This window comes from Eulemur rufifrons, chromosome 23 (genome assembly GCF_041146395.1).
Source record: "Eulemur rufifrons isolate Redbay chromosome 23, OSU_ERuf_1, whole genome shotgun sequence".
Lineage (NCBI taxonomy): Eukaryota > Metazoa > Chordata > Mammalia > Primates > Lemuridae > Eulemur > Eulemur rufifrons.
Window position 1 is genome coordinate 10,547,803 of NC_091005.1, and position 26,761 is coordinate 10,574,563.

A 26,761-nucleotide genomic window follows, 5' to 3' on the forward strand; every position below is an offset into this window, starting at 1 on the left:
TTATAATCGAGTATTTAAGTATGAAAATGAACTAGGACCAAACACGCCACGGCGAGATTCCAGCTCTTCCGTGGAGCCAGCCGGCACCATGATGCTTTCGTAGTTGGAGGGGTGACTTGTACTCACGGTCAGGTTCCAGTTGATCTGGGGGATCCTCGTGTGAAGGTTGAGACTGAACATCATCAGCAGGACTCCGGTCACCACGAGCGCACTGCAGCTGACAAACTCAAAGAAGTAGAGGCCTTCGCACGGGGCACACTCCATGATGGTCTCTATGCAGACGAACGCGATCAGGGCCAGGATCTAGGGAGGGAATTGGAAACACACATGCACGTGCGTATTCAGTGCACGTCTGCAGACGTGTGCCCGCCCTGCTTAAATAAAACTGGAAAACAACAGCACACAGAGACAGTTTTCCTCTGGAGACCACAGCGTAACTGTCAGAAATTCAACCTGCTTCAATTCTTACAGAAACAAGAGGCGTGACCCTGATGGTGTCCACTTGGTGGCATCTGCAGCTACCCTGGTGGTTCACGCTGAGGTCACGCAGGTTAACTGGGACCCCTGATGGCTTTAAAGAATGATTGGTATGATCTCCTCTTCCCCCAACTGGGAGTCCCTAAAAACAAGAGGCCCATTTAATTAATTCATATGCTTCTTAAAAGTAAATCATTGGACTTGATCACAAGATAGACTGGCAGCTTATAAAAAAAAAAAAAAAAGAAAGACATTTAAAAAGTTACCAGGCCGGGCGCGGTGGCTCACACCTGTAATCCTAGCACTCTGGGAGGCCGAGGTGGGCGGATCGTTTGAGCTCAGGAGTTCGAGACCAGCCTGAGCAAGAGCGAGACCCCACCTCTACTAAAAATAGAAAGAAATTATATGGACAGCTAAAAATATATATAGAAAAAATTAGCCGGGCATGGTGGCGCATGCCTGTAGTCCCAGCTACTCAGGAGGCTGAGACAGGAGGATCCCTTGAGCTCAGGAGTTTGAGGTTGCTGTGAGCTAGGCTGACGCCACGGCACTCACTCTAGCCTGGGCAACAGAGTGAGACTCTGTCTCAAAAAAAAAAAAAAAAAAAAAAAAAAAGTTACCAATAGAATCAATTTCTCTCTGAAGGACCACAGTAACATTCTAGCAATATGCCCCAAGAGATCAGAGATCATAAAGTCAAGCAAATCTCAATGGAAATTGCCAAGCGAACTTTCTTAGAGGGACATTGCAGGAGAGGGCGGTGGCCCAAAGGCTGAGTGAATGGCTCTGTGATCAAAGAAAGGTCAGGTGGTCTTGAGCACCTAAAACCAGATCAGTCTTGGGCTCCTGGCTGTCACGGCGTTCACCCAGTGTCCCAGAGCCTGCCACGTGTAAGTCTGGCCCGCAGCTTCCAGGCTGCCCCTGCCTCCCAGTCAGGGAAGCACAAGCAGGCACCTCTGTGGGTCCTCTAGAACCACAGGCATCAGCATTCCCAGGGAGCTTGTCAGAAAGGCGGAATCTGCTGCCTCTCCTTGACCTACAGAATCAGAATCTGCTTTTTGACAGGGTGCCCACATAATTAAAGTGCAAGAAGCATCCACAGCACGGGCTGTTCTGGGGCCCTTTCCTGCCTACTGAAGTCCTGCTCATGCCGTTCAATGCTCCCCTCGACACTGCCACCCCCTCCCCTTCCTCGTTTCTCCCTGCCAGACATTATTTTATTCCACCCCCTCCCAGGAAAGCTTGCTCATCTGTGATTGCATTTCTGTGCCTCCTGAGCTTTTGGGGGGCAGAGCCAGTCAGTCCATCCCTCTCTGCTCCTAAGTCATCAAGCACAGTAACTTGCACGTAGCCAGCAAATGGGGCTCAACGAGCCACTGAAAGACCCACAGCTACGATGCCTGACATACTTGTCAGCGTCTCCAGATGAAATGAAAGGTGGTTCTGTTTTTTCCACCGTCAATACTTTTACACGGTCCATCTTTCCTCATAACATGTGGTCCTTTCACATTCTAAGCACGTTAAAGATAGGAGTTTTGTTGGTCCAAGGATACAAAAACTTCAGCTAGATAGGAAGAACAAGGTCAAGAGATACAACGTAGTGACTTGTTAATAACAATGTATTGTATTTTGAAAATAGCTGAGAGTGTAGATTTTAAGTGTTCTCATCACCAAGAAAGGCAAGTATGTGAGCTAATGCATATGTTAATTAGTGCTCATTGAGCCATTCCGAGTTGTACATGTATTTCAAAAGATCATGTTGTACATAGTAAACATATACAAGTTTTATTTGCCAATAAAATAAAATATATGGGTCTTTAAATACACACTTTGTGCTTCTCCTAATGGCTCTCCTTAGAATTCCCTACAGAACCACAGACTTTAATCCTGCATGTGAATTTCATGCCTAACTTGCAATCAATTCACAAAAGAAATAGTTCACATAAGGGAAACTCCTAAACTTTCCCTTTCCCCCCCCCCCCACCCCTGTAATCGGATCTAGTAATCTTGGGCAAGAAATAACACACTGTACTGATGAGTTACAAATGTTTCTGGTATGCTAACTTCAACCATATTTGTGTGGGAAGGTAACACCTACATTCTTAAATATTAAAATAAAAATGGCTTCAAGAATATGCAAATCTACTAGGCCATCTGATATAGCAGTGAACAAAACAGGCAAAATTCTCTGCTCTCTAGTTCACAGTCTAATGAAAGAGAAGTTTTTGAAAATTAAATAAAAAATAGAGTAAGTCAGACAGTGATAAGAACAAAGGAGAAAAACCGAAGCAGGGAAGGAGAATGAGGCGTAACCGGGGCAAGGGTGTTTGAAAGTCTAGACAGAGTGGCCCTGGAAGGCCTCCCTGAGAAAGTGCTGTTGGAGAAGGAGTTGCCGGAAGCAGGGTCAGCAGTCTGGAGGAAGAGCATTCGAGGCGGAGAGGTGAGGGCCCTGGGACGGGGCAGGGGAGCCCTGGGGAGACCCTCAGGAGGGGAGGCCAGACCCGTGGAGCCCACAGGTGCAGTGAGGTCTGTGTCTGAGTGCCATGGATGCACTAGACAGTGGCACGATCTCATCTGGGCCTTTAAAGGGCCACCAGCTACTGTGTGGAGAACAGGCTACCGTGAGGACGGGGCGGAAGCAGGGAGAAGGAGAAGGCCCTTGCAACATCCTGGTGCGAGATGGCTCAGGGTGGGGGCTGCGCAGATGGTGGGACGTGCTGAACTCTAGGTGTATTCTGAAGGCAGAACCCACAGGATTTGCAGACAGATGACTGGATGGGAGAGGAAGAGGGGAGGCGAACAGGACACCCTGGTTCTGGCCTGAGCAACTGGAAGAATAGCACTGCCATCGCTGAGATGGGGAGGCCCACAGGGAGACAGGGTGGGGGTGGGGTTATCAGGAGCTCAGTTTGGGACACGCTAAGGCTGAAATGCCTATTCGGCTTCAAATCAAGTTGGTTACTGGATACATGGGTCAGTATTCAGAGGATACAGAGGAAAGGTCTGGAAGTGAGATGTAACTGGGTATGAGTATAGACAGAAAAGAGGAGGACTAAGTGCTAAGCCTGGGGCACTCCAACAGGTCGGTGATAGAAAGAGCCAGGCGCCCTGGATTTACATTTCAGTTTGCCAGTTACTGAGGGCGGCCGCCAGCCTCCAAGATGGTTCCCAATATCCGTGCCTTCCTAGTATTCTCATCCTGTGACACACAAAGAGCCACTGTGGTTTCTGCCTTGCATGCTCGTACTCCCAGTGTGTGTTTCTCTCTCTCTCATTCTGTCTCTCTCCTTCTCTCTCTCATCACTCACTCTGGGGAAACCAATGCCGTGTCAGGACAACACACAAGCAGCCCTATGAAGGGGTCCAAGCCCCAGAAAGCTAATGCCGCTCGCCAATAGCCATGGGAATGGGCCATCTTGGACATGGGTCCTCCAGCCCACCCTCCAGATGACACAGCCCCGGCCGACAGCTTGACTGCGATCTCCTGAGAAAACCTGACCAAAACCACTCTGAAATTCCTGGCCCACAAAACTTAAAAGATAACAGCTTGTTGTTTTAAGTCACTAAGCTCTGGGGTAGTTAGTTACACAGCATTAAATAATATATTAGGGGAAGAAAAACCTCTTATTGTTGAAAACATCATTATAATTAATATAAATTATCTATTACTCACTGATTACAAGTACCTACAAATCAAGCACTATACAGGCACTTCTCATTCTTTGCCATTTAGTCCCCAACATCAGCTCCATTTTACAGACAAAGGAAATAAAGGTCCTATGACGTACACAGACAGCAAGAGGCAGTGCCAGGATTTATTAGCCAAGATTTGATCCTCCTTCAAGTTCTTCCCGCCTCACTATATTATTTCCCTATCAGTTCCTCATCCAGAAAATACTTGCCTTCTTTGCATACCCAAATGGTAATCATGTGCAAAATCAAAACAAAAATGTATGTAAAAGGGCTCTATAAATGGTAAAACACTACAAACAAAATAAGGAAATAACATGTTATAATCTATTCACATATAGCTTTCAAACTATGAAATCATGTATTAATATATTTTGTTTTCTAGCCTGCTTTTTCTACTAAACAGTATACCCACAGGCATTTCCACATAAATAGAAATATACATTTTTAATAACTACTTAGTATTTATATAGATACATAGACACATACATACATTTACACATTACCATAATTTAATCAATCCCCTATTGATAGATACTTAAGACAGTTTCTAATACTCTGTCATTATAAGCAGAACATTTTCTTCTGTCTGACACTTGGCATAGCAAAATGTCAAAATTTCCTGTAGCACAGCGAAATCTAATAATCACTGCTGAAGTAAATGCTACCTATTGACCATGAAGAAGAAAATAAAGACTCAAATTTACCCTGGAAGCCAACAACTTCAAGACAACTAAAGAGTCAAAGCTAATTCACCTTACAACAACCTGGAAGTAGACAAATGTCACATGTAAAAATAGTACAGAGATGTCCAAGAAGATGTAAATAAGCAAAAGCTGTTGTATTTGCTAATCAGGAGATCGTGGGTGCCCTTGGAGAGAGCCCTTTCCATGTAGTACCTACCAAATGACCTGGAGTAAACATTTACATAGTTGATAAGGCTGCCAGATTTCCACAACTGGGGACTTTGCAAAACCATGGCTAATCATGACTGGCACTATCGAAACGCAGGAAGGGAGCGCAGGGCAGAGGACTGGCTGATTAAATTATTATAAGGCCCGCCCCCCCCCCACCTTCTTCTGTCGCACCTCCTCATGCCAGGCGATGATGGAATAGCAATGGGCATTTTTGAATTTCAACAAATTGGAAGTTGAGTGAGGGATACATTGAAGTTGGGTTTGGCCATCACTTCCAAGTATGGTTAAGTTACTGTAGCCGCCTGTGTAGGAACGGCTTCCAGATATGGTCCAACACCCATCGCAGACTGACCTGACATGACAGGGACAGGCTCCAGAATTCAAGAGATAAATGTGTCCTATCATGCCCAACTAGAAGTATGTGGGTAGTGAAAGAAAAACAGGTTTGAAACATATGGGCCAGGAGCTTGTCTGTGGGAAATTCTTCGGATCATCAAATGCATAAAATTGTAAGTGGAGAATTCTATTGCCATCAACGCCTAAATGGAAGTTCAGCCTTATCAGGAATACACTCAACAATGTACTGTATGCAACTATAAATGCACCACACATTTTCTCCCTTTTTTGGTAGGAATCATATAAAACAATTTATCAGAATTCCAGGGTTTGTAGACCTAAACCTGTAGCAGTATTACAAATTGCAAGTGGGTAAAGGAGGTTGCAGTTTTGTGTATCCCAATGTGTCAGATCACATCTTGGTGTACCTGACAAATTTTGAACTGACAAAGTCTGACAGTCCCAAATAAAATGGCACACAAAATTGCTTCCAACTTACTGCAACAGCCCGCAGAAACAAGTGTTCCAGCGATATTCCTACACATATTCATCAATAAACCAACGTATGTCGTGTCGGAGCACACTGACTGTATAGTGGTGTTGCTCAATACAATGTAGCAGTGATCTATTAATAAAAATCTGAATTGTTCTTTTGTACACTTGAATTTCAGGTTGATTTTGTAGACTTTTTCAGAACTGCTGGACCTACTGAAGTCTGAATACAATGGGAAGGGTCTATCATAGCGGAAGCCAAAACAAAAACAGAAGGAAAATCTTTTTAAATTTGTAATTTAGTGTGTTTCTCATTCTAAAAAGATACTCGCTATGGTACCTGGTTTTACATTTTTAATTGTATATCTTTTTCCTTAAAGTGGGCCTCTAAAATCATACGAATCTCAAGGCCCCCAAAACCTACAGCTGGGTGTGGGCAATGAAATGTGAGTGGGTGAGATATCTGTGACCTCTGGCAGCAGCTTTTAGGGACTACAAACAGTTCTACCATGCTCCATCCCTGCCCCGGCAGCCCGCACCATTCCAGACTTGGGTGGGGATGAGGGGGTGGGGCAATGAGTGACCAATAAACACAGGAACAGATGCTCAACCTCACTTCCAACAAAAGAAACGCAAATTGAGATACCATTTTCATCTACCACATTCACAAAAATGATATCCCATACTGGCGAGTCAATGGGCAAAAAGTCCATCTCCCACACTTAGCATGAGGGTCGAGACTGGCTCGGTATGTAGAGAGTGATCTTTCAGTCCTTGCCAAAACTGTAAACATGCAGACATTCTGACCCAGAAATTCTACAGGTATGTCCCAGAAGAATAACTGAACAAATCGTGCTCACTGCTACACTGTGTGTCATATTAAAGAGTGTCCACACTGGGCACAGTGACACATGTCTGCGGTCCCAGCTAATTGGGAGACTGAAGCAGGAGGATCACTTGAGCCCAGGAGTTCAAAACTAGCCTGGGCAACATAGCTAGACCCTGTCTCAGAACAAAACAAAAAGTGTCCAGCAGGAGAGCCGTGGTTAAATAAGTTCCAGGGTATGTCTACACAGTAAGGAACGTAAGGCAGAGAAATGGGTGGGATTACACGTACTGGCAGGAAAAGACGTCAGGGGGAAACCTAGAGGAAGAGCAGAAAGCAGAACGTTAGGCATAACCCCATTTTTGGTGAAGCACAAACAATGTAACCATATTTGTGTTTACAAATACACTTACATGTATTAAAGGATTTCAACAGTAAAAAAATCAATCCTCTGTGGATTAAGATTGGGTGGGGGGCAGGAGAATCAGGGTAACTTTTCCTTTTTTAAACACTCATAATGTTTGAGTATACAAGAAATATGTATACTTACATATGTATATATTTATAATACATGCATATGATATATATGTATACATTGGAGATATATATAACTGTGCATGTGTAAATATATCACATGTATATATTATAAATTCAGGAAGAATCTACAGTAAAATTTTTAAAATTTTTTTTTTTTTTTTTTTTTTTTTGAGACAGAGTCTCACTCTGTTGCCCAGGCTAGAGTGAGTACCGTGGCGTCAGCCTAGCTCACAGCAACCTCAGACTCCTGAGCTCAAGCGATCCACCCGCCTCGGCCTCCCAGAGTGCTAGGATTACAGGCGTGAGCCACCGCGCCCGGCTATTTTTATGTTTTTTATAAGGCAGAGTCTCGCTTGTCACCCAGGCTGGAGTACAGTGGCACGAAAATAGCTCACTGTAGCCTCAAATTCCTGGGCTCAAGTGATCCTCCCACCTCAGCCTCCCAAAGTACTGGGATTACAGGTGTGAGCCGCCATGCCCAGCCTATTAAAATATTAATGGTGGATCCATCTTTATGGCAGGAATATGGATAAGTTTATTTTCATTTAGGCTTCCTTTATTTTCCAAAATTTCTACAAAGAGTGTATGTTTGTTTGTGATAGTCCAAATCACAGAAGGGTGTTTTTAATCAGAAAAAAATTAGAAGTTCTATGTATGAACACTTTTGAAACATCCAAGTTTATTACGAGTTAAATGTTAGTGACCTCTAAGAACCAATCCTTATTTGCTTTGAGACGAATCCTGAATATTTTAAAGTGAAATTAAAAACTTAATGGAAAGTGAAAGCCACTCTGCAAGTCTACGTTGGCCCCATTTCTTTATTAGAAGAGTTCATCATCTCCAAAGTCTCCTTGATAGTATGCAAGCCTGTTTCCTGGCCACTGCTGCACTGAGGGAGTGGGCACATAGTAAAAAGGCCAGCCTCACTCTCACTAACATGATGGCAAGGACCCCCAGGAAAGAAGAGTGTCCCTAAAATCTTCAAAAACGTCTTCGAAGATTAGACAAAATTCTAATCTTCCTTGATTGCCAGTTTATCAAAGAATCTAATGAAGCTCAATTTAAAATATATATATACATGCAAAATTAATAGCATTTAAAAAAATTTTTTTTAATTCTAAACTACATGAAGAGCCTCGAAAACCACCAGATACGCCAGGCACAGTGGCACACACCTACAGCCCCAGCTACTCGGGAGGCTGAGGCTGGTAGACTGCTTGAACACAAGAATTTGAGGCCAGCCTGGGCAACATAGCAAGACCCCACCTCTAAAAAATAAAAATAAAAACAAAAAACACCAGATGCTAAAATGCCTGACCACCCATTTGAAGGTGTCTGCGACAACATGAATCTGGAGGATGCTGTTATGTTCGCCCACAGGCTTCCCAGCAGTGCACAAGACAGGAGCTGAGGTCACCTATAAATGAACCACATTCCCACACAAGCTCACCTGGTACGAGAACCCCCTTCTGAAAACGTATCTAGGATCACGTTTCACGACAGCATCACAAACATAAATAACTTAATCAAAACTGAGTTTGTAAAATGAATTCCAGGCTTTTAGTAAATAAAAACTTCTAAAAATAGTACACAGGCAGCACAATTATAGCCTGGTTTCACAAAAGGGAATTCTTTTTTCAGTCCTGATTTAATCTTGTCAGTAGCTTGGGAAGTCAAAAACTACTTATCCTCACTGTTTTTCCATCCAAAAAAGCAATCCGTGACATCACCTAGAAATATGGGAGCATCGCGTCTGAGGATATACCGTGGGGACTCAGGAAGGGGAGTGCTGGGCCTGAGGAAGAAGATGGACAAAAGGGTAAGCCAGAAATGTGACCATCTGCTTCTCCCAGTGCTGCTGTTTGGGGTCCAGTCTTAAGAGCCAGCACAAAACACCAGAGAACCTAACATTGAACTGCTTTTCTTTGATTCCTAATTGGATGTCTGTTTGAGAAATCATTTGATAAAGGTGGCATTTTTATTTGTAGTGATGCTGACTCATTGCTTTAAATGTACTCTGTATTCACTTGACTCCAAAAGCAAATCTCATCCCGTCACAATAAAAGACAGCCTGTCATTAGGGTTGTGGGACTCACTAGTGCTGATCGCCAAGTATTTGTGGCTCTCCACCTTCCAGCACATAAGATGGCTCTTCCCCACCTCCTCTGAATTTGTGAAAGATTTTGTTGTCAGTGTGAGATTTTCCAAAGACCTCCCTCCTTGGAGCCCAGCAAGGTTTGAGAGGTAGCTGCTCCACCAGTCGGAGTCCCAGAATGGCGGCACGTGGAAAAGAGCACAAAATTAAACCCTGGTTGTCACTCTAGCACAGCCCAGCTTATCCTGATACAGGGATAAGCCTTCATCTGTCTGGAAATAAACATATGCTTACTGGATCTAGGTTTTCTGTCACCATACTATCTTAAGGAATCTTGGCGCCCATACGGCCTCCTGACATTGTATCCTCAAAAGTTACTGAGGTGAGTATGAACATTTTGCTCTTAAATTTTAAAAGCCTATTTTTAAAAAAGTAATATTTAGGCAAGTATCATCCCTTTATTTAGTTAAAATTAACTGAGCATCTACTATGTGCCAGGCACTATTCTAACTCTAGGGATGCAGCAGTGAACAAGCTCCTCAGGGAGCAAATATGTTCCTTTGTTCTCTTGGTCTTGATTCCTCCCCTTGTCCTGATTCTTTTCCTTCTCGACATGTATATTTGTTTCCAGGATAAATTACTTCAAATCTGTTGGTGGAACCAAGCACAGTACACCCAAATTCAATCATCACTAATATAATCTGATGTCTGCAGACTCCACCAGGAGGGCAGGGGTATGATCTGACCTCAGCAGCCTCCCCGCAGCCTCGCGCTGAGTTCGCACCCCCTGCTGACACCAGGTCAGGCCCCCAGCGCACTCCTCACTGGCACTCATCTGCTGCCCTCCTCTTCCTGCAGCACGGCTTCTCCCGGGGTCCCCAGTCCTGGCACACGTTGGAATCATAGTGGGGACTCTATGATTCTGCAAACAGGGCGAGGCCGGACAACTTCCTCAGCAGCCCTGACTGCTCTGTGACACTTGGAGGTTCACTGTAGTTAGGGTCTCCGTTCCAAGCCAGCCAGCACAGCCTGTTATGTACACAAGGACCAAGGACTAACCAGGTGCCGGGGACTCGGAGCCCAAGGAGGTGTCCAGACAAAATGTGTTGCTGGGGTCTGGAAGAAGGAGGGTCACTGAGGGCTTGGGCAGCAGCAGAGGCTGTAGGAAGCTTCCCAGACAACATTGGACTCGAGTGGTCTTAGAGGAAAAGGAGGGAAAGTTTGTGTGAGGTTGGATCTAGCTTTCAAGCTGCACTTGCCGGTCAGTGGTGAGGGGGGAGGTTGGGACAGAACCTAGTCCCTCACCAAAGTACCTCTGTTTTTATGTTTATACTCCCATTAGCAGTGAATCCTAAGCTTTTCTGACCAAAGAAAAGAACACCTGTTAATAGCCTTCTGAACTAATGTTCCAGGAAGAGTGGTTTGCAAACCATCACTACGGTGCACACATTTGGGAAAATATTTGTTGTTTTTTTTTAAAAGGAAAAATTTTTTAAGTCTGAAACTACTGATGCAGTCTGACCCTTCCCATTACAGAGGAGCAGCCCTAAATCCACACGTGCACATGGCGGTAGCCCCCAAGGACGCACAGCTTTGGGTTTTTTCGTGCTAAGCCCCATGCTCTTTCCACCTTAACTGTATCCTCATCTTGGGGTGCGCAGAGCATATCACATCTTAGCAGTTCTGAAAAGCTTCACAGTCAGATGTGTTTACCTTGATTTCATGCAGGGACTATGTTACGTGAGCACAGAATTCCCCCCTCCCCCAGCACATCTATTAATACTTTACATGGTGATGTCTGGAGGGAAACTAGTTTGGGAAACACAAAAAGCACATGCTGGTCAATATTCAGCTTTCTCAGGTCATGCACCAGTTACAGAGTGAAAACACAGAAAGGTCATCTACCCAGCAGGGCAGCAACTACTAAAGACCCCGTTAACCTAGTGAAGCCCTACAAAGCTGAGCGGTGACCACAACACAGAGCAGCGTCCAAGGTGCCTTCAGATTCAGACGGAGTTGTCACCAACTCCAGCACGCTCAGAATTCAAATGTCTCTCTTCCTGCCACACTGAAAGAACATCTGCACGCCGAGACGTGGCTCATATTGAGCCATGAAGACCTAAAAGACAAGTTGTTTAAATGCTGCTGCTGCTAGAAGGCCTTGGGATGTGCAGAACAGGGAAGCCAGAGAGGGCAGTAGAGGGGCACGGCGGCCGCCCGTTTTAGGAGCCAGCTCCATTCCTACCACCTACCAGGGCAGGAAAGACAGGATCCTGCAGCTAGAGCTACAGAAGAGGCACGAGGCCTCCCCACTCCCCTCCACCCCCATCCTTCCGAGTCCTGAGACCAGCTCTGTATATACACCTGTTTGTTAAGTGACAGATCCCCTTTACATAAGCTCCCAGCCCAGAAGCCATGTTATACGGTCTGCAAAGGGACTACATAGCCATGCAATGCCAGGCACCTCAGGACAGCAATGGCTCACATTTAGGGCATCACATCTAAGGGTGCTGTCAGGCTCTGCGCTAGGCACAGTCCACACACTATCTCTGATCCTCACACCCACCCAGGAAGCAGGCTGCACCTCCACCGTGTGGCCCAGAAGGTTTATCAAAGGCCCCAAAGCTAGTTCCTCCCCACATCTCGTTCTCCCACAGGAGACACCTAACATACAACTTACCCCGAGTCTTCCCGCACCTTTGACCATGGGAAAAATCATCCCTGTATGATTTCTCTTCGAGGAACACAGCATGAAACCCGGGGTGGCCAGTGCTGAGAGGATCTCTGACGAAGCACTCAGCGTGACTACTCACTCTCAAAGGGACCTAGCTATAGTAACATCTTAAATTTTCTAAGAAAAATAATCCGTGATTTCTTCCCTCTCAAGGGAAGAAATGGCCTCCCATGAGGAAGATAAATTTAAAATATTACCCTCCTCTCTCTTGAGACAATAGAGCAATGAGCAAATATTTTTTGGTTCCAAAACAAAGGAGCTCATTGCAGATGTAAATTATTTAAACTGCAATCAATGTCTTTACCTGTGATCTTTGGTTTCATTGTTTTTCTCCAGGTAAATAAACAGTGCCCAAGCTAGGATTTGAGGGCTGCAAAGAATTAAAAAAAAAAAAAAACAAAAAAAAAAACCCTACTTGCTCTGGAAGAGCATGGAGCCCTCAGGAGCTAAAGCCACCTAGGCTGGCAGAAAGGACTAATTAGTCAGCAGCAATTAGTTAAGCAAAGAGGCCAAGGGCAGAGGCAACTACGTTCTTTATTGTTGAGAAGAAAGGGAGAGGCTGCCAAGGGCACAGGGCAGGCAGGCCAGGAGAGCATCAAAGGGCCACTAGGTATGCGCCCACGGGACGCCCACGGGACACCCACGGGACACCCACTGGCAGCCCACCAGCCTGGGGCAAGCACAGCTCCCTGAAGGCCCTGTTTCCACTGAGGACAGAAAGGTCCAGGCGATTAATGCCCCAGGAAGCTTGGCTTGGTCTGAGTGTGGCCTGTGTCACCAAGGCCTACTCAACCTGACAGATGTTTTGTGCTGAGTTCTACTGTGTAAATAATTTTCCTATTTTGGAATCCTAAAGCCACAAATAAGTTGAACTTTGGAGATTGCATTTAATTTCAATTTTTTTTTTTGGGAAGACTCTCATCTTTAACATATATTTTCATACTTATGGCATAAGTGTGCTCTAACACGCGTTAAACCCACAGGTCACTTTGTCAACTACAGCTGGCCACAGTATGTCACAGTCTCAGATAAATCAAAATAGGCTTATTTTTGGATATGCAACTACTTCGAGCACACAGTGTTATTGAATAAAGTGCAAAACATGTTTTTGTTTTTAAAAGAAAATCTAGAAAACCTTAGTATGCGGTTGATGATATAATTGCACATGATTTCAGAGAATCACAGGACGGTCAGCATCTTTCTTGCCAAAACAATGCCCACAGAATTTTACTGTAAATGCCACCCTGCCCAAAAAGCCGAATTTTCAGGCCTTTTAAAGTAGTAATGGAGCAAAAACAATGCACATGTAGAGGACACAGGAAACAGACTGCCTGCAAACCACGTACATCTGAAGATGTTTAACTAATAAGCTGCTGGCATAGCACCTTCTTTTCCCTCCTCCTTTCTGGTGGTCCTAGTTTCATGGACGAAGCCGAAAGCCCAGAAAGCAGCATCACATTCCCCACATGCCTGAGAAGCAAAACTTCCCCCTTCCTTCCTCTTCCTGCTCTAGTTCCTGGGCACCTCCCCAACCTCACAGCTCTGACAACCACCTTAGCCAAATGGGAACAAGGGCACCGCTCTTCTCCTTGAGCGAGGAACCAGCAGGCCGGGAGCAGCTTTTTGCAAAAGACTGATTTAGGCCAAAACAGTGAATGGCATATCTTAAGAGGTCAAGAGGAATCTCAAGGGGTCTGCGCCATCCAGCTGCGGGAGGGTTCCCAGACTGGTTTCTGTTGGAGGCGGAAGCAGTGAGCTAAGGGTTGGCAGCATCGGGAGGAGAGGAGTCTCCTAAGTGCCCAAACCCATCACCCCGGGGCCTCCGTCCTCACCACACAGATGCAGGGACTAGAGCCTTCAGCGTGCTGTCTGTAAATAGCACCCCCAGCTCCAGAGACGATGAGAATGGCAGCCCCTAGAATGTGTGACACAGTGGCCCTCCTAAAAAGAGTCACCATCTGCTGAGCCCCTCTACTGTGTGTCAGATACAGTGCTGGGCCCTTCCATAAACATTCTCTCCCTTCATTTATTAATCTTCATTCTATCCTGTTAGGAACATGGTTGGGTGGTGGGTTTTTAATTGAGATATAACTCACATACCATAAAATTCATCCTTTGAATTGTATAATTCAGTGGCTTTTGGCATATTCAAAGTTATGCAACCATCACTATGATGCCATTCCAGAACATCTTCATCGCCCCAAGAGGAGCATGGATTTTAATTCCCATCTTACTGATAAGGAAAATGAGGCAAAGATGTTAAGCGTCCCACCCAAGATCACAAAATCTCATTAACAGCAGAGCTGGTTTTAAAACCCAGACCGCAGAACCCTACGGCACCAAGCACTGGTGATCGCCCTCCATCCGCCCTTGACTTCCAGGGCTCCCTGCGTGCCCTGCCTCCCACGAATGGCAGGTGCTCAGGGCTTCGCCTCCGCTGCTTTCTCTCCAGACACACACTTACCCAACAGAGCCCCTGCTCTGGACTCCTACTCTCGTAGCTACCCCTCCAGCTTGATCCGATCTCTAAATAGAAATAAAAATAAAATGAAAAGAATCAAGCATTTGCTTTGCCTTTCCTATACAAACTGTATTTCAGGATAAACAAATGGATGATGAGGAAAAGTTTCTTACAGACTTCCAGCTAATAAATGCAGAAGAGATGAAAGAATTAGAAAATCTCATCATTTATGATCTAGGCCTGGATTTTCAATCCATCTGAAAACTACAGGATGTTAACTTTGCTAGACTCAACCAAAAAATACTCTTCTTCTGTCTGTTTATTTATCAAAGTCATCCTCCTAACTCCCATTCAAGTCATCCTTCTTGCATTAAAGCTTTCTCTGGCTCTTTCCTCGGCCCAAACCAGTTTCATCTCTCTCTGATTTCCTGTAGCTCTTCATCTATGCCAGTGGTTCAAATACTTGGTTCATCTGAGATTCTTTCCAAAATCCTGATACCACACTGGACTCCAGAACAAAGTTTCTCAACCTTGGCACTATTGACATTTTGAGCCAGATAACTCTTGTGGGAGGCTGTCATGTACGTTGTATGATGTTTAGCAGCGTTGCTGGCCTCCACACATTAGGTGCCAGTACTCCCCCACCCCCAACCAAAAATGTCTACAGATACTGTCAAGTGTCACCTGGAAGGGACAAAATCTCCCACCCCCAATGAGAATGGCTGACCTAAGCCGTGATCATCAGCGGCTTTTAAAGCCATTAGGTAAAAGGTTGATGAGGAATTTCAAATAGATGGATCAGGCACCCACCTATCAGTCTTAGCCTCACTAAAAGTAAGACAAGCAGCCTCTACACTTACTGATGTGCATGTAAGCAGGACCTTGTCTCTAAAAAAATAAAAATAGTTACATATACACTTACCACATAGTCTGGCAATCCCATTCCTAGGTATTTGCCCTAGAGAAATAAAAATTATGATCACACAAACACCTATATGCAAATGTTTATAGCAGCCCTGGTCATAATCGCCAAAAACTGGAAACAATCCAGTGTCCCTCAATGGGTGAATAGATAAGCAAATAGTGGTACATCCACAAAATGGAATACCACTCAGCACTAAAAAGGAATGAATTATTGACATACATAACAAAAATGAATCTCAAATGCATTATGTGAAGTGAAAAAAAAACAGACTCAAAAGGCTACATACAGTGGGGTGCACTGGCTCATGCCTATAATCCCAGCAGGGGGAGTTGAGCCCAGGAGTTCAAGGTTGCAGTGAGCTACAATGGTGCTGCTGCACTCTAGCCAGGCGACAGAGTGAGATTCCATCTCTTAAAAAAAAAAAAAAAAAAAAAAAGGCTACATACAGTATGATTCTATTCACGCGATACTCTTGGAAAGGCCAAACTATAGGAATAGAAATAGGGTCGCTGGTTGCCAGGGGCAGAGGGAGGGGCTGACAACAAAAGCGCAGCACGAGACAATCGGGTGGGGGCGGGGTGCGTGTGATCAAACTATTCTGTACCTTGACTGTGGGGGTGGACATATGACTACATATTTGTCAAAACTCACAGAACTGCACACCATAAAAACTGAAATTCATAATACGTAAATTTAAAAGAAAAATTAAAAATGTTGTAAAGCCTATTTTATTAAAGAGGCATGCATTAACCAACCAAACCACGTTACAAAGCGACTTATATGTGTTATATATATGCACACACACGTGAATAAATACACACCTAGACAAAAGTGTTACGCAACGTGAACGGTGCTTATCTTGGGTTAGTAAGAGTCCAGGAAATTTATTTTCTTCTTTTAACTCACTGATATTTTCTGATTTTTCTCCTTAAAATACATTGGTATTACTTGTGTGATTTCTTTAAAAAGTCATTTAAAAACAAGCAGATAAAAAGATACCCGCAAGCTCCTCCGGGAAGTCTTTGCTGACCCCTCCACAGGCAGTCTCTTCCCGCCTCCTCTCAAAGCCGCAGTCAGCTCTGCCCTCTCCTGCTGACTGTGCCGAATGCAGACGTGCCCCACAGACAGCCTGTTCCTCGGTTCTGCCAGGTGACTGCCCGGTGGGGCCTGTCTCAGGAACCACGTGTAGCTGGTCCCTGCTCGATCACCCCTGACCGGATACTCGGTACAACAGCTGGGCAGTGACTGACCACCAACTGGGAATGAACAGGCATCTAGTAAGTGACCATCAAACCACATCCACAGGTAACTGGACACTATCCAAAGGGTAATAACTCATGTTCCGTGTCAGCCTAGAATACAGGCTCAGGTGAAGAGCCACTTACGCTTCCAGACATTATTTGGGAGGAAACATACAAAGGTAGCTTATCACCTGCAATATCTGTGGATAACAGACTTGAGATTGTTAATTTGTAAGATGATAAACTTCAAAATTATCCCAATATCAGCTAGATTGGTGCCACAGGCAGCCTCTCCCAGCATAAATTTACAGTTCGAAGATTCAGCTATAGAGATATAGAAAAGAGGAGAATAGATTTGATAAAAGTAGCCACGTGAGAACAGACTTGGTAATTTTAGGTGACATCAGTCACACTAAAGCTAAATGCTTCTCAGTGAGGGATGAAGGAAAAGACTCTTCATTTTTGGTTGGGGGTTGAGCTGAGTGGCCACAAATCTTTTCTGGAGTGTTGTGTTTTCACAACCACAGGCAGAAGTCTGTTCATTAATATGAAAGATGTTAAGTCCAAACCTTATTAAAATGGATACTTTTATATGATTCCTTGCACTTGCCAGGAATACCCCAGAGTGATATTTAAAACATTTCCTTACTACAAAAACAAAACAAACAATAAACCAAAACACCACAGCACGGTGAGTCATCTCTAGTCTAAGCAAACCAGGGCCCAAGCAGCCTGTAAGCCAAAGCTTATTTGGCTAATAGACAATAAAAACTGACAATAAAAACAAATTAGAAACCTTCCAAATATCACAGTTTTGGAATTCCAGTTCCAGTTAATGTAGTAGGTACGATCCAGCCTGTCTCTCCCGCTGAATGCTGCTGGCAAATCTGGAAACAGTGCAAGGAGCAGCTATTCCAGGACTCTGAAAAATAAACAGGAGTAGGCAGACGGGGAAAAGGACCAGAATTCAAAGCGCCACTGAACCAACAGTCAGGTTCCTATTTTTCCTCCAGTATCCTCCAGCTCAGACTCATAGGCAGCCTCAAACCCAGAAAAGGGAACCAAGTGTAGACAGAGAGATTCCAGGACAAGCCCGCTAGTTCTGGCTGGGGAAGTGGGCAAGGGGATTCCTAACACTGACAGACATTGGGAACGATCCTGGTTTTTACTTATTTTTTTAATTTTTTTTCCTTGATTCTCTCTTATATTCCAGACCGCAGGCACTCCTGAAGTGGCAGAGGAGGCTGAGCAACAGACTGAAGATGCCGGAAACTCTGAGGGAACAGATTCAGAGGAACCAGAGTTCCAAGAGGGCAAGTGAACCACCTTCCCATTGCTTTTTTCCCCTGTCCTCCCACCACGTGGCCTAGGACATGGACAAAGTTATGGCAAGTGTACAACAGAGTAACTAAAGTGCCAGCTTTTAGGAAACAGAACTAAAAGAGGGAGTTCTAAGTATTAGAAAGTACCAGGCAGTTAGCAAAAAGAGAAAGCAAACCCATAAAGTTCCATAAATACCTGGTTATAAACCAAAAAATCAAACCCATAAAGTTTACAAACTCCCGGGCTCACTACCAGCTGTACGTATGTGCATCTGACCTAAACAGAATACTGAGAAACTGAACTATGGGACAGGTCACCACCCAGGTCCCAGACTGGCCACTGGGTGGCATGCGTGAAGGAAAGATCCAAAGAGCACTGCAAAGGCTTTGAAACAGAACTGATGTTGAATCTTCACCCCACAAAATGCTGGTCAGAACTTGCCATCTCAATCCAACCAGGTTGACTGCCTTCTAAAAGAAAACAAAAATCAACATTCTTCATAGGATTTAAACAAGACCAGAGTCTCAGAACATAACAATCCAGTGTCCATGATATAATTCAAAATTACCTGACACACAAAGAACCAGGAAAACCTCAGTTCACATGGAAAAAGGCAATTAACAGATGCCAATGCTGAGATGACAGTTGTTGGGATTATCAGATAATAAATCAGCTATAATAAAATAATCCAAGGATGCACATTCTTAAAATAAATGGAAAGACAAAGTCTGAGTAAAGAAATATAACCTTTATAACCTGAGAATAGTTCTTCAATATGACACCAGAACCATAATCCATTAAGAAAAAAAGTTGATAAATTGAATTTCACTGGTGTTAACCCCAGTGAAATAAAAACCTATGTTCACCCAAAAACTGTATAGGAATGTTTACAGGAGCTCCATTCATAATCACCAAAAATGGCAAACAACTCAAGTGTCCTTCAACAAGTGAAAAAGTAAAGAAACCATGGTAAGTACCTACAATGGAAAACTATTCAGCAATAAAAAGGAATGAACTGTTGATAAACACATCAACATGATGTGACTCTAGGCTGTTCCTTGCACAAGGGGCCATGCTCAGCACCCTGTGTGCACAAAGGAGTGGGCACCTGACCCAAGGACGCCAACCCACAGCTGGCCAGGCACCTTAACTTGGCCTAGCTGAGAAAGCTCCACCCAAATAGACACTCAGATACTCTCTGGAATTCAACCACCATCAGCAAGTCGGCATCAGAGAGAGCAGACAGATCAGTGATGAACATTTCAAATGTATAATCTATCAGAATATATTTATAATATACATATTTCAGAAAACATAACGCCTGCACCTTTGCTAAGCATTCTTTTATCATTCCTCAACCCTTAAGAGTAGCTTTTTGGGGTTATGCTATTATTTACAGAAGTTACCTAAGTGTATACATAGCAGATTCTGAATGTTGTCCTATACTTTTGTGCAACTACTTAACAGTGAAATGTGGTTTGCTCCATGGGGCCTCTTAATATGACATTCCTTAAAGCAAGAGATTGTGTTTCCTACTACAAACAAGCTAGGCAGCAATGTTTTTAACATACTCCTCCTTGCAGTCTATTTACTTTAAAATATATTTAATAGTATCTTCCTCGGCCAGTTTTCTCTTCTTGGCAGCAACCAAACAGGGGTTCGCGTTTTATTGAGACCACCACTTTCCTTTTCAATGGTTTACAACTCCCTCTGAGGTCCTTAACTAGTCTCTCATGGGATTCTTCCAGGTCAGTGGTGGCCAGGTCTTTGCGACCTGAGACAGACAAAGCGTCACATGCTGCCCTCCACAGTGGGGCCAATGCCCTGGCACCCCACCAGCCAGTTTTTGTCCCCAAAGCAGTCGGTGCTCGTAAGCCTCTGCAAGCCTGATGGACCCATCCCCCTCCATAGTCCCCATAGCAGGAGACCAAGCACTTGGCTGGCCTCAGGCTAGCGTGGGGCCAACGCGGAGCTGGGCAGAACCAAGTCCTCTCTCAGAGGTGATCAGGTCCCAGTCTGGTCTGTGAAGGGAGGACGTGGGCCCTTTGGAGCCCAGGGGCCACAGATTGTCCTGGACCAGGCAGATGGAAAGAAAAGCTGAGTCTCTTTGGGCGAAGCACTGACTCAAGTAAAACCTCCAAGATTCATGAGGCCCAGCTGCTTGGCCCTTCCAGGGTTCCCTCCAAGGCTTGGTTCACCAGTGGGTCCTGCAGTAAACCCCAAACGATCCATGTATCTGCTGCTGGCAACTCAGACCAACACTGCAGGGGTGGGCATGGCCCCAGAACACCCAGCCAGTCCCAAAGGCCCCTCCATGCACACACCCAGAAAGGAACAAGTGGCGCGGAAACTCTAATGATTCTCTGCATCGACCTCTACTACCCACCATACAACATCAACTGCTTGACAGATATTTTGATAACGTGGGTTCTGAGCAGAACTGAGAGTTTTTAATTTCAACAAAAGCTCTTGCTGAAATGAGTCAGCAGGTTTCCTGTTTATCTGTATTTAGTCAGTCATTTGGTATTGAACACATCACCTACACACCTCATAGAGGACCATACAAAATGCGGAAAGGTGCTGCAAAAAAATTCTATTTTTTTTTTTTTTTTTTTTGAGACAGAGTGTCGCTTTGTTGCCCAGGCTAGAGTGAGTGCCGTGGCGTCAGCCTAGCTCACAGCAACCTCAAACGCCTGGGCTTAAGCAATCCTCCTGTCTCAGCCACCCGAGTAGCTAGAACTACAGGCATGCGCCACCATGCCCGGCTAATTTTTTTTTCTATATATATTTTAGTTGGCCAGATAATTTCTTTCTATTTTTAGTAGAGACGAGGTCTCGCTCATTGCTCAGGCTGGTCTCGAACTCCTGACCTTGAGCGATCCACCCGCCTCGGCTTCCCAGAGTGCTAGGATTACAGGCGTGAGCCACCGCGCCCGGCCAAAAATTCTATTTAAAATAGTATATCTGGAAAATATTTAAAGTTTGCATTTTTGTTTTATTTAGTCTTGCTTTAAAATACACTCTCCTATCTAGCTTAGTATCACAGCTAAGCCATGTATCTAAAATAAGTTTCCTGCTGGGCATGGTGGCATGAGCCTATAGTCCCAGCTACTTGGGAGGCTGGGGTGGGAGGATCGCTTGAGGCCAGGAGTTTGAGGCTATAGTGCACCATGATTGCACGTGTGAATAGCCACAGCACTCCAGCGTGTGCAATGTAGTGAGACCCAGTCTCTACAAAAAAACAAAACAAAACAGTTTCCTGATTAAATAATTAAGACATAAGCTGTTTCATATAGCACCTTTATGCCAATAAGAAACAGACCCCGGTCTGGGTGAGAACTGAGCTTGGCAAGAGGATAGCAAATTAAAAATGGCACCTCCTCTGGGCTGATGAATTGGGAATAGGCAACCCCTCCTCGCAATGGACACCGTCCAGTGCCAGGGCATAGGGCTTGGCAAGCAGAGCACGCAAGCTGGATCTCAGCCTCCCTCACTCTCTCAGCTTGGCAGTCCCTGGGCCCCCAAAGTCCCAGACCAACAGCTGAAGCTTTTCCAAAGCATCTAGCGAAGGTGAGGCATGGGCATGAGCAGCGACTCCCCAACTACCTTCCCAAGTCAGCACTGAGCAACAAACCACCAGTGACATCCTCACCACCTCCTCCAACATCACACACTGCAGGACCATGCCAACAGCCATGTAGAATTATCTACCTATTTCCCCAGTTTCAGCTCTAAAGCAATATTCTAAACGGAATATAGACAAGTTTGCTGGCAAATTATCCTGATCTCACTTTACTGCCATAGGAATTATGGAACTAAAAGGCAGAATTATATCCAACACCAGGGTTTTGTTACCATCCAAACCTTGGGGCGCCCAAGTATGCTGCCTGCCCCAGTACGTTCGCTTGGCCTGAGCTGGTTAAATACCTGCCCTTTAAACAGATCACGAAGACTTTGTCATAGTCTTTTCTAAACTACTATCCTAAAAAAAATGCCTAAGGCTCTTCACAATTCATCTGTCTCTCCCCATCATCATATAATGGATAAGAAAAATGATCAAAATTCACAGAACTGTCCCACATCTGGCTTCACGGACAGGATCAAACCTCCGCCCCTACAGCGGCAGCAGCAAAGCACAGGGAAAGAATGGGAGACTGAGGCTCAAGTTCCAGGGCCACCCACCAGCCAGGTAGCACCGGCAAGTCACAACTTCTCTAGGGGTCAGATTCCTCACCCATAAAACAAGGAACAGGCAAGCGTGGATGGCCACAAGATCCCTTTGAGTATATAAAACTCTTGAATTTCTGACTGTTTGAGCCACCATGAAGCTCCATGATTGATTTATCCCATGCATTCACCTTCAACATGAATTAGTTGTTTTTCTTTTCTTCCTGGATTTGGGACTTGTTCCAAAATCACCATCAAACTGAACTTGGATGAGCTGGCAAGTGCTCACCAAGCAGCTCAGGGTTCACCGTGAGCACGGAGCCGAAGAAAACCGGGTCTTTGCCATGCAGATGCTTATAAAGTTACTACAACAGAACACAAGTATTCCTCATTATTCAAATCTATTCAGAAAGCCGGTATCCAGAGAGTGAGGGACATATATAATGTGAGCTAGTTTATAATGGAGCCAGTGCTTCACCATAGGACATCACAGGACACAGGACATCAGTCAGAGCAAAGAAAAACCAATGAGGCCAGGCATGGTAGAACCAGCTGGAAGAGGGGTGGGGGAAGGGAGGTAGGCAAAAGGGACACAGGGCACGGCCTTGCCCAGCCCACTCACTAATAGGATGTCTCCAGGCTGTGAAAAGGGCGCAGTGGCCTTGCCGCAGCCTGTTACCATGAGGTGATAAGGAGCTTCCAGCCAGGCTGAGGCTGGCAGATTTTCATGGAAAGAACCTGAGTAGGGCCAGAAGCTGGCTAGATGAGGCAGGGCCCATCAGCGCCTTAACAGTAACAAGCAACATTCACCAAGTGCTTCTCACGGCCAGGCTCCATGCTGAGCGCTTTCCACTCAATCTCGCACCAACCCCGAGGCAGCAGGTAACCCTCTCACCTGAACTCTCCTAACCATTCTGGCCTGACTCAGGCCCGTGAAGGCCACGCCCAGGCCAAAAGGCCGTGGCCCTAGGTGTAGGTAAACGAGGTCTATTTTTCTGAAGAAAAGTGATCAGAGAAAAATGAGAAAAACAACAGGGAAATCGAGAGTGGGGAGGAGGAGGCCATAAAGGATGCTCCTCCAGCAACCCAGATATGCAGGGATCCCGCTGCAGGCAGGAGGAATAGAGGACAGGGAGAGAAAGAGACCAGTGAAATCGGGAGGCTCTAAAAATCCAGCCCACCCAGCCCCCTCTCCCCGTACAATCCCCATCTCAAGATAAATTGTGAAAGATTTTGACATGGACCAAGAAAATTATGGAGTCTCTTCAATGGAAAACTAGGCCTTGTTAGAACATAGCTTTCCAAGTTATCTGATCCTACAGAATTTGTGCCTGTGAGCTATTTTATAATTCTGTTAAGTTATATATAACTGACAGCAATGCAAATGATCCTTGTCTATAAATAGGCAAATGAATTCTGTCTGGTAGAGAGACAACTGATTCCCCTCCAAGCCAGAGTTGCATCTACTTGAAATTCATTTCATGGAATATATGTGTGTGTGTCTGCTCTTTGAATTTTCCTTTGAACAGGTTGTAACATCTTACTGGTTCCCTCACAGATTAATAAAATATTTTATATTTGTATGAGTTACAATTTTATCTTTAAAAAATTACCATTTAGTACCCACAAATAAGTTAGGGTCCAAAAGGGTGCCAACGTCAGGTCAGTAATTCTTCCAGTCCCCAACACTGTGAAGTCTGCTGGCAAAGGGGAAGATAATCAAGTCTCAATTTTCACCTCTCTACCAGGAACATGTCTCCAGCTTCCTCATGACTTTTACTGGCTCTGACCTCAGTAATTCTTAAAATTTCATTGATAATCCAAGGAGGCAGAAGAGCTGAGAGGCCTCCCTTCTCCCGACTCTAGGAGATGTGACCCATGAATCATACAAGAACTGGGAGCCAGAGGGCTCTTTGAGGCTGGCAGACACACCAGGCACAGTCCCAGCAGAGGAGACAACAGAAGTGGACCAAGTCACCATAGGATGGGACAGACATGTGATGCTGGAACAATGCTCATGATCTGCCTAATGGCTGCAGAAACAAAAGCTCACACAAGGGTTCCAAGTGTGGACTCTGCAGGAAGACTGCATAGCTCCCCACTTACTAGTGAGTTACTGAACCCAACAAGCCTCTATTTCCTCATCTGTAAAATGGGAACATTTTGTAGTATAACATATTTAGCAACCTGACACCCAGTAATGCACTATAACATTAGTTTTAATATGTTTTGGATTGAGAAATGAGTTTAACGTATTGTAAAATAAAAACAAGAAATGTAATGAAACATAAATGCTACCTCTTAACTCTCCCCCCCGTGTCATTTCCTTTCCATCCAAACTGCCAAAAGACCAGCTGGGCCTTCTTTTCTCACCTGATCTACTCAAAGTGTCTTACCAGGCCTCGTTGCCGTCATCTCACTTCTCAAAGCCATTCCTCACACCCTCTAACCCAGCAACATCCAACAGAAATACGTGAGCTATACGTGCAACTCCAAGTTTTCTAATAGCCATATTTTACAAAGTAAAAGGAAACCGGTGGAATTAATTTGAATAGTATATTTTATTTAACCCAATATATCTAAAATATTACCCTTTCAGTATGTAATCAATATAAAAAAGTATTAGATATTTCACATTGTTTTTTCCTAATAAATCTTCAAAATCCAGCATGTACTTTATACTTATGCACATTTCAATTCGTACCAGTGACATTCCAAGTGCTCCCCCATCTCTTTCAGAAAAGCCAAATTCATCAGCCTAACAAACCAGGCCCTCCTCAACACCTAACCACGTGCCCTTCCCTTCCGTGCCTTTGCCTGGTGAACCACGGCCGATTCACCTCTTACCACCCCTTCCTGGGCTTGACTCCCAGCACCTGGGATATTCCTCTGCCACAGGACACACACCTTATTCCAGGCACTGGCCGTGCAACATCTCATGGCAATGCACCCCTTTCCCACAAGGCCACAAGTACTTCCCTGCCAAGCCCACTGTCCCCAGGCCTCTATCAGAGCACTTGACTCAGGTCATCTGACGGTTCTGTCCGCCCCAAACCCTCAGACCCAAGAGGTCTGTGAACTCCTTGGAGGCAGGGATTTTTGTCCTATTTATGTATGTGTAAATACATAAATTTAGACATATATAAATAGGACCTTGAGTCCAATTTATATTTGAGTGCCCAGCCTAGGCACTCAAATATATATAAAGTATGGATTTGGTTTTTTAAAGGGGGCAGATAGCTTTGTGCAGCGGCAGTATTACAGCCAATGAGGTTTATCCGAGGCTCAATTATTACTAATTAAAGGAGTAGATATGTTACAATTATTACTGATATCTAGTTACTGATCTTGATGGAACTCTCAAGTTATTTAGCCAACTCTTAATCTCAAATTATACGCATTTATAGGGTTTGGCCTGAAAATGAGTGAGAGAAAGTAGACAAGCCAAAGAAGCGACTACCACTGGAAGAGCCATCGTCCCCGGGTTTTTTTTCCCCCCACTGGCGCAAAGATCTTTTAGCCTTAAACTGTTTTTCATAGCTGTGCTGGAATAAACGGGAAACCACAAGAATGAAGGCTTCCACTGGGCCAGTCATCAAATCACAGTGGCAATGACGAGACCATCCAGAACTATCTCCATTTGATTAAACGCTGAACACTTTAAGTGTTTATTAACTCATTTCATTCCCAAATTTAATCATTTGAAATTTTCAGCAACAAAATTCTGGATTACAGGATTTCTTAGAGCCCTCTCCAGCCTTCACTGAAGATCGCTGGCCTCCCTCTTCAGGCCCCACGGAACTGCTGCTCTTTTATTTTAATCAGAAACCTTTATGAAAACAACCACTATGGCCCTCAGCCTCAATCCCAGTTGGGACTTCTTCTTTTTTTTTTTTTTTTTTTTTTAACATGTAAAGTGTCTCCTCTAAAGGTTCTCAGAAGATTCTGGCTTGGCAGATATGAGTGACTCTCTGTCTGAATATGTTAATCAGAAAGCAGACAAGTTCAATAATAATTGCAGAATCCCTGGTTTTCATTTTACACTTTCCTAAGCAAAAAGCTTGGCAAAGCCTCTTATGGTTTCCCCAACTTTTACAAAAATCTGTCTCCTAAGCAAAAGCTTCTGTTTCCTAGTAGCAGTAGATACTCTTTTAAAACTTAAGGTTAAAAAAAGAAAAAGTAATTACAATGGCATTTTACTTCCATACTTTCTCCCCAGTATTTTCCACTTAGAACACAGTCCAGTAATTTATTTATAAACATGTAATTACTTTTCCCTTATGGATTCCATGTTTTCAAAAACTCTGGCCTTACAAACTATGTTAAGTAATAATCTACAACTTTTCTTTCTTTTATTAAATATGTATTACACTCAACGGTTTATCTTACTACGTGCCAGGTATCGGTTTAGACACTGGGGATTCAGCAGGGAACCTGAACTCCAAGTCTCTGCTCTCATGGAGCTGACGTTCTGGTCAGTTGGTAAATGCTACGAAGAATAAAGCAGAGGGGTGGGGAGCGTCCTGTTTTAGATGCGGTG

The 26,761-nt window shown here is 44.4% G+C and overlaps 1 protein-coding gene and 1 pseudogene across 2 annotated transcripts in view; one reads left to right on the top strand and one right to left on the bottom strand.

Annotated features, from left to right (window-relative positions):
- The window catches only part of CMTM4 (CKLF like MARVEL transmembrane domain containing 4), a 44,504-nt gene that overhangs the window by 10,031 nt on the left and 7,712 nt on the right, over positions 1–26,761 (bottom strand). For both annotated transcript variants that reach the window (XM_069456402.1, XM_069456403.1), the window contains exon 2: positions 127–303. In XM_069456402.1, coding sequence (XP_069312503.1) covers positions 127–303 — 177 coding nt within the window. The remainder of the gene's footprint in view (positions 1–126; positions 304–26,761) is intronic.
- LOC138374081 (U4 spliceosomal RNA) lies at positions 25,460–25,588 on the top strand (annotated as a pseudogene).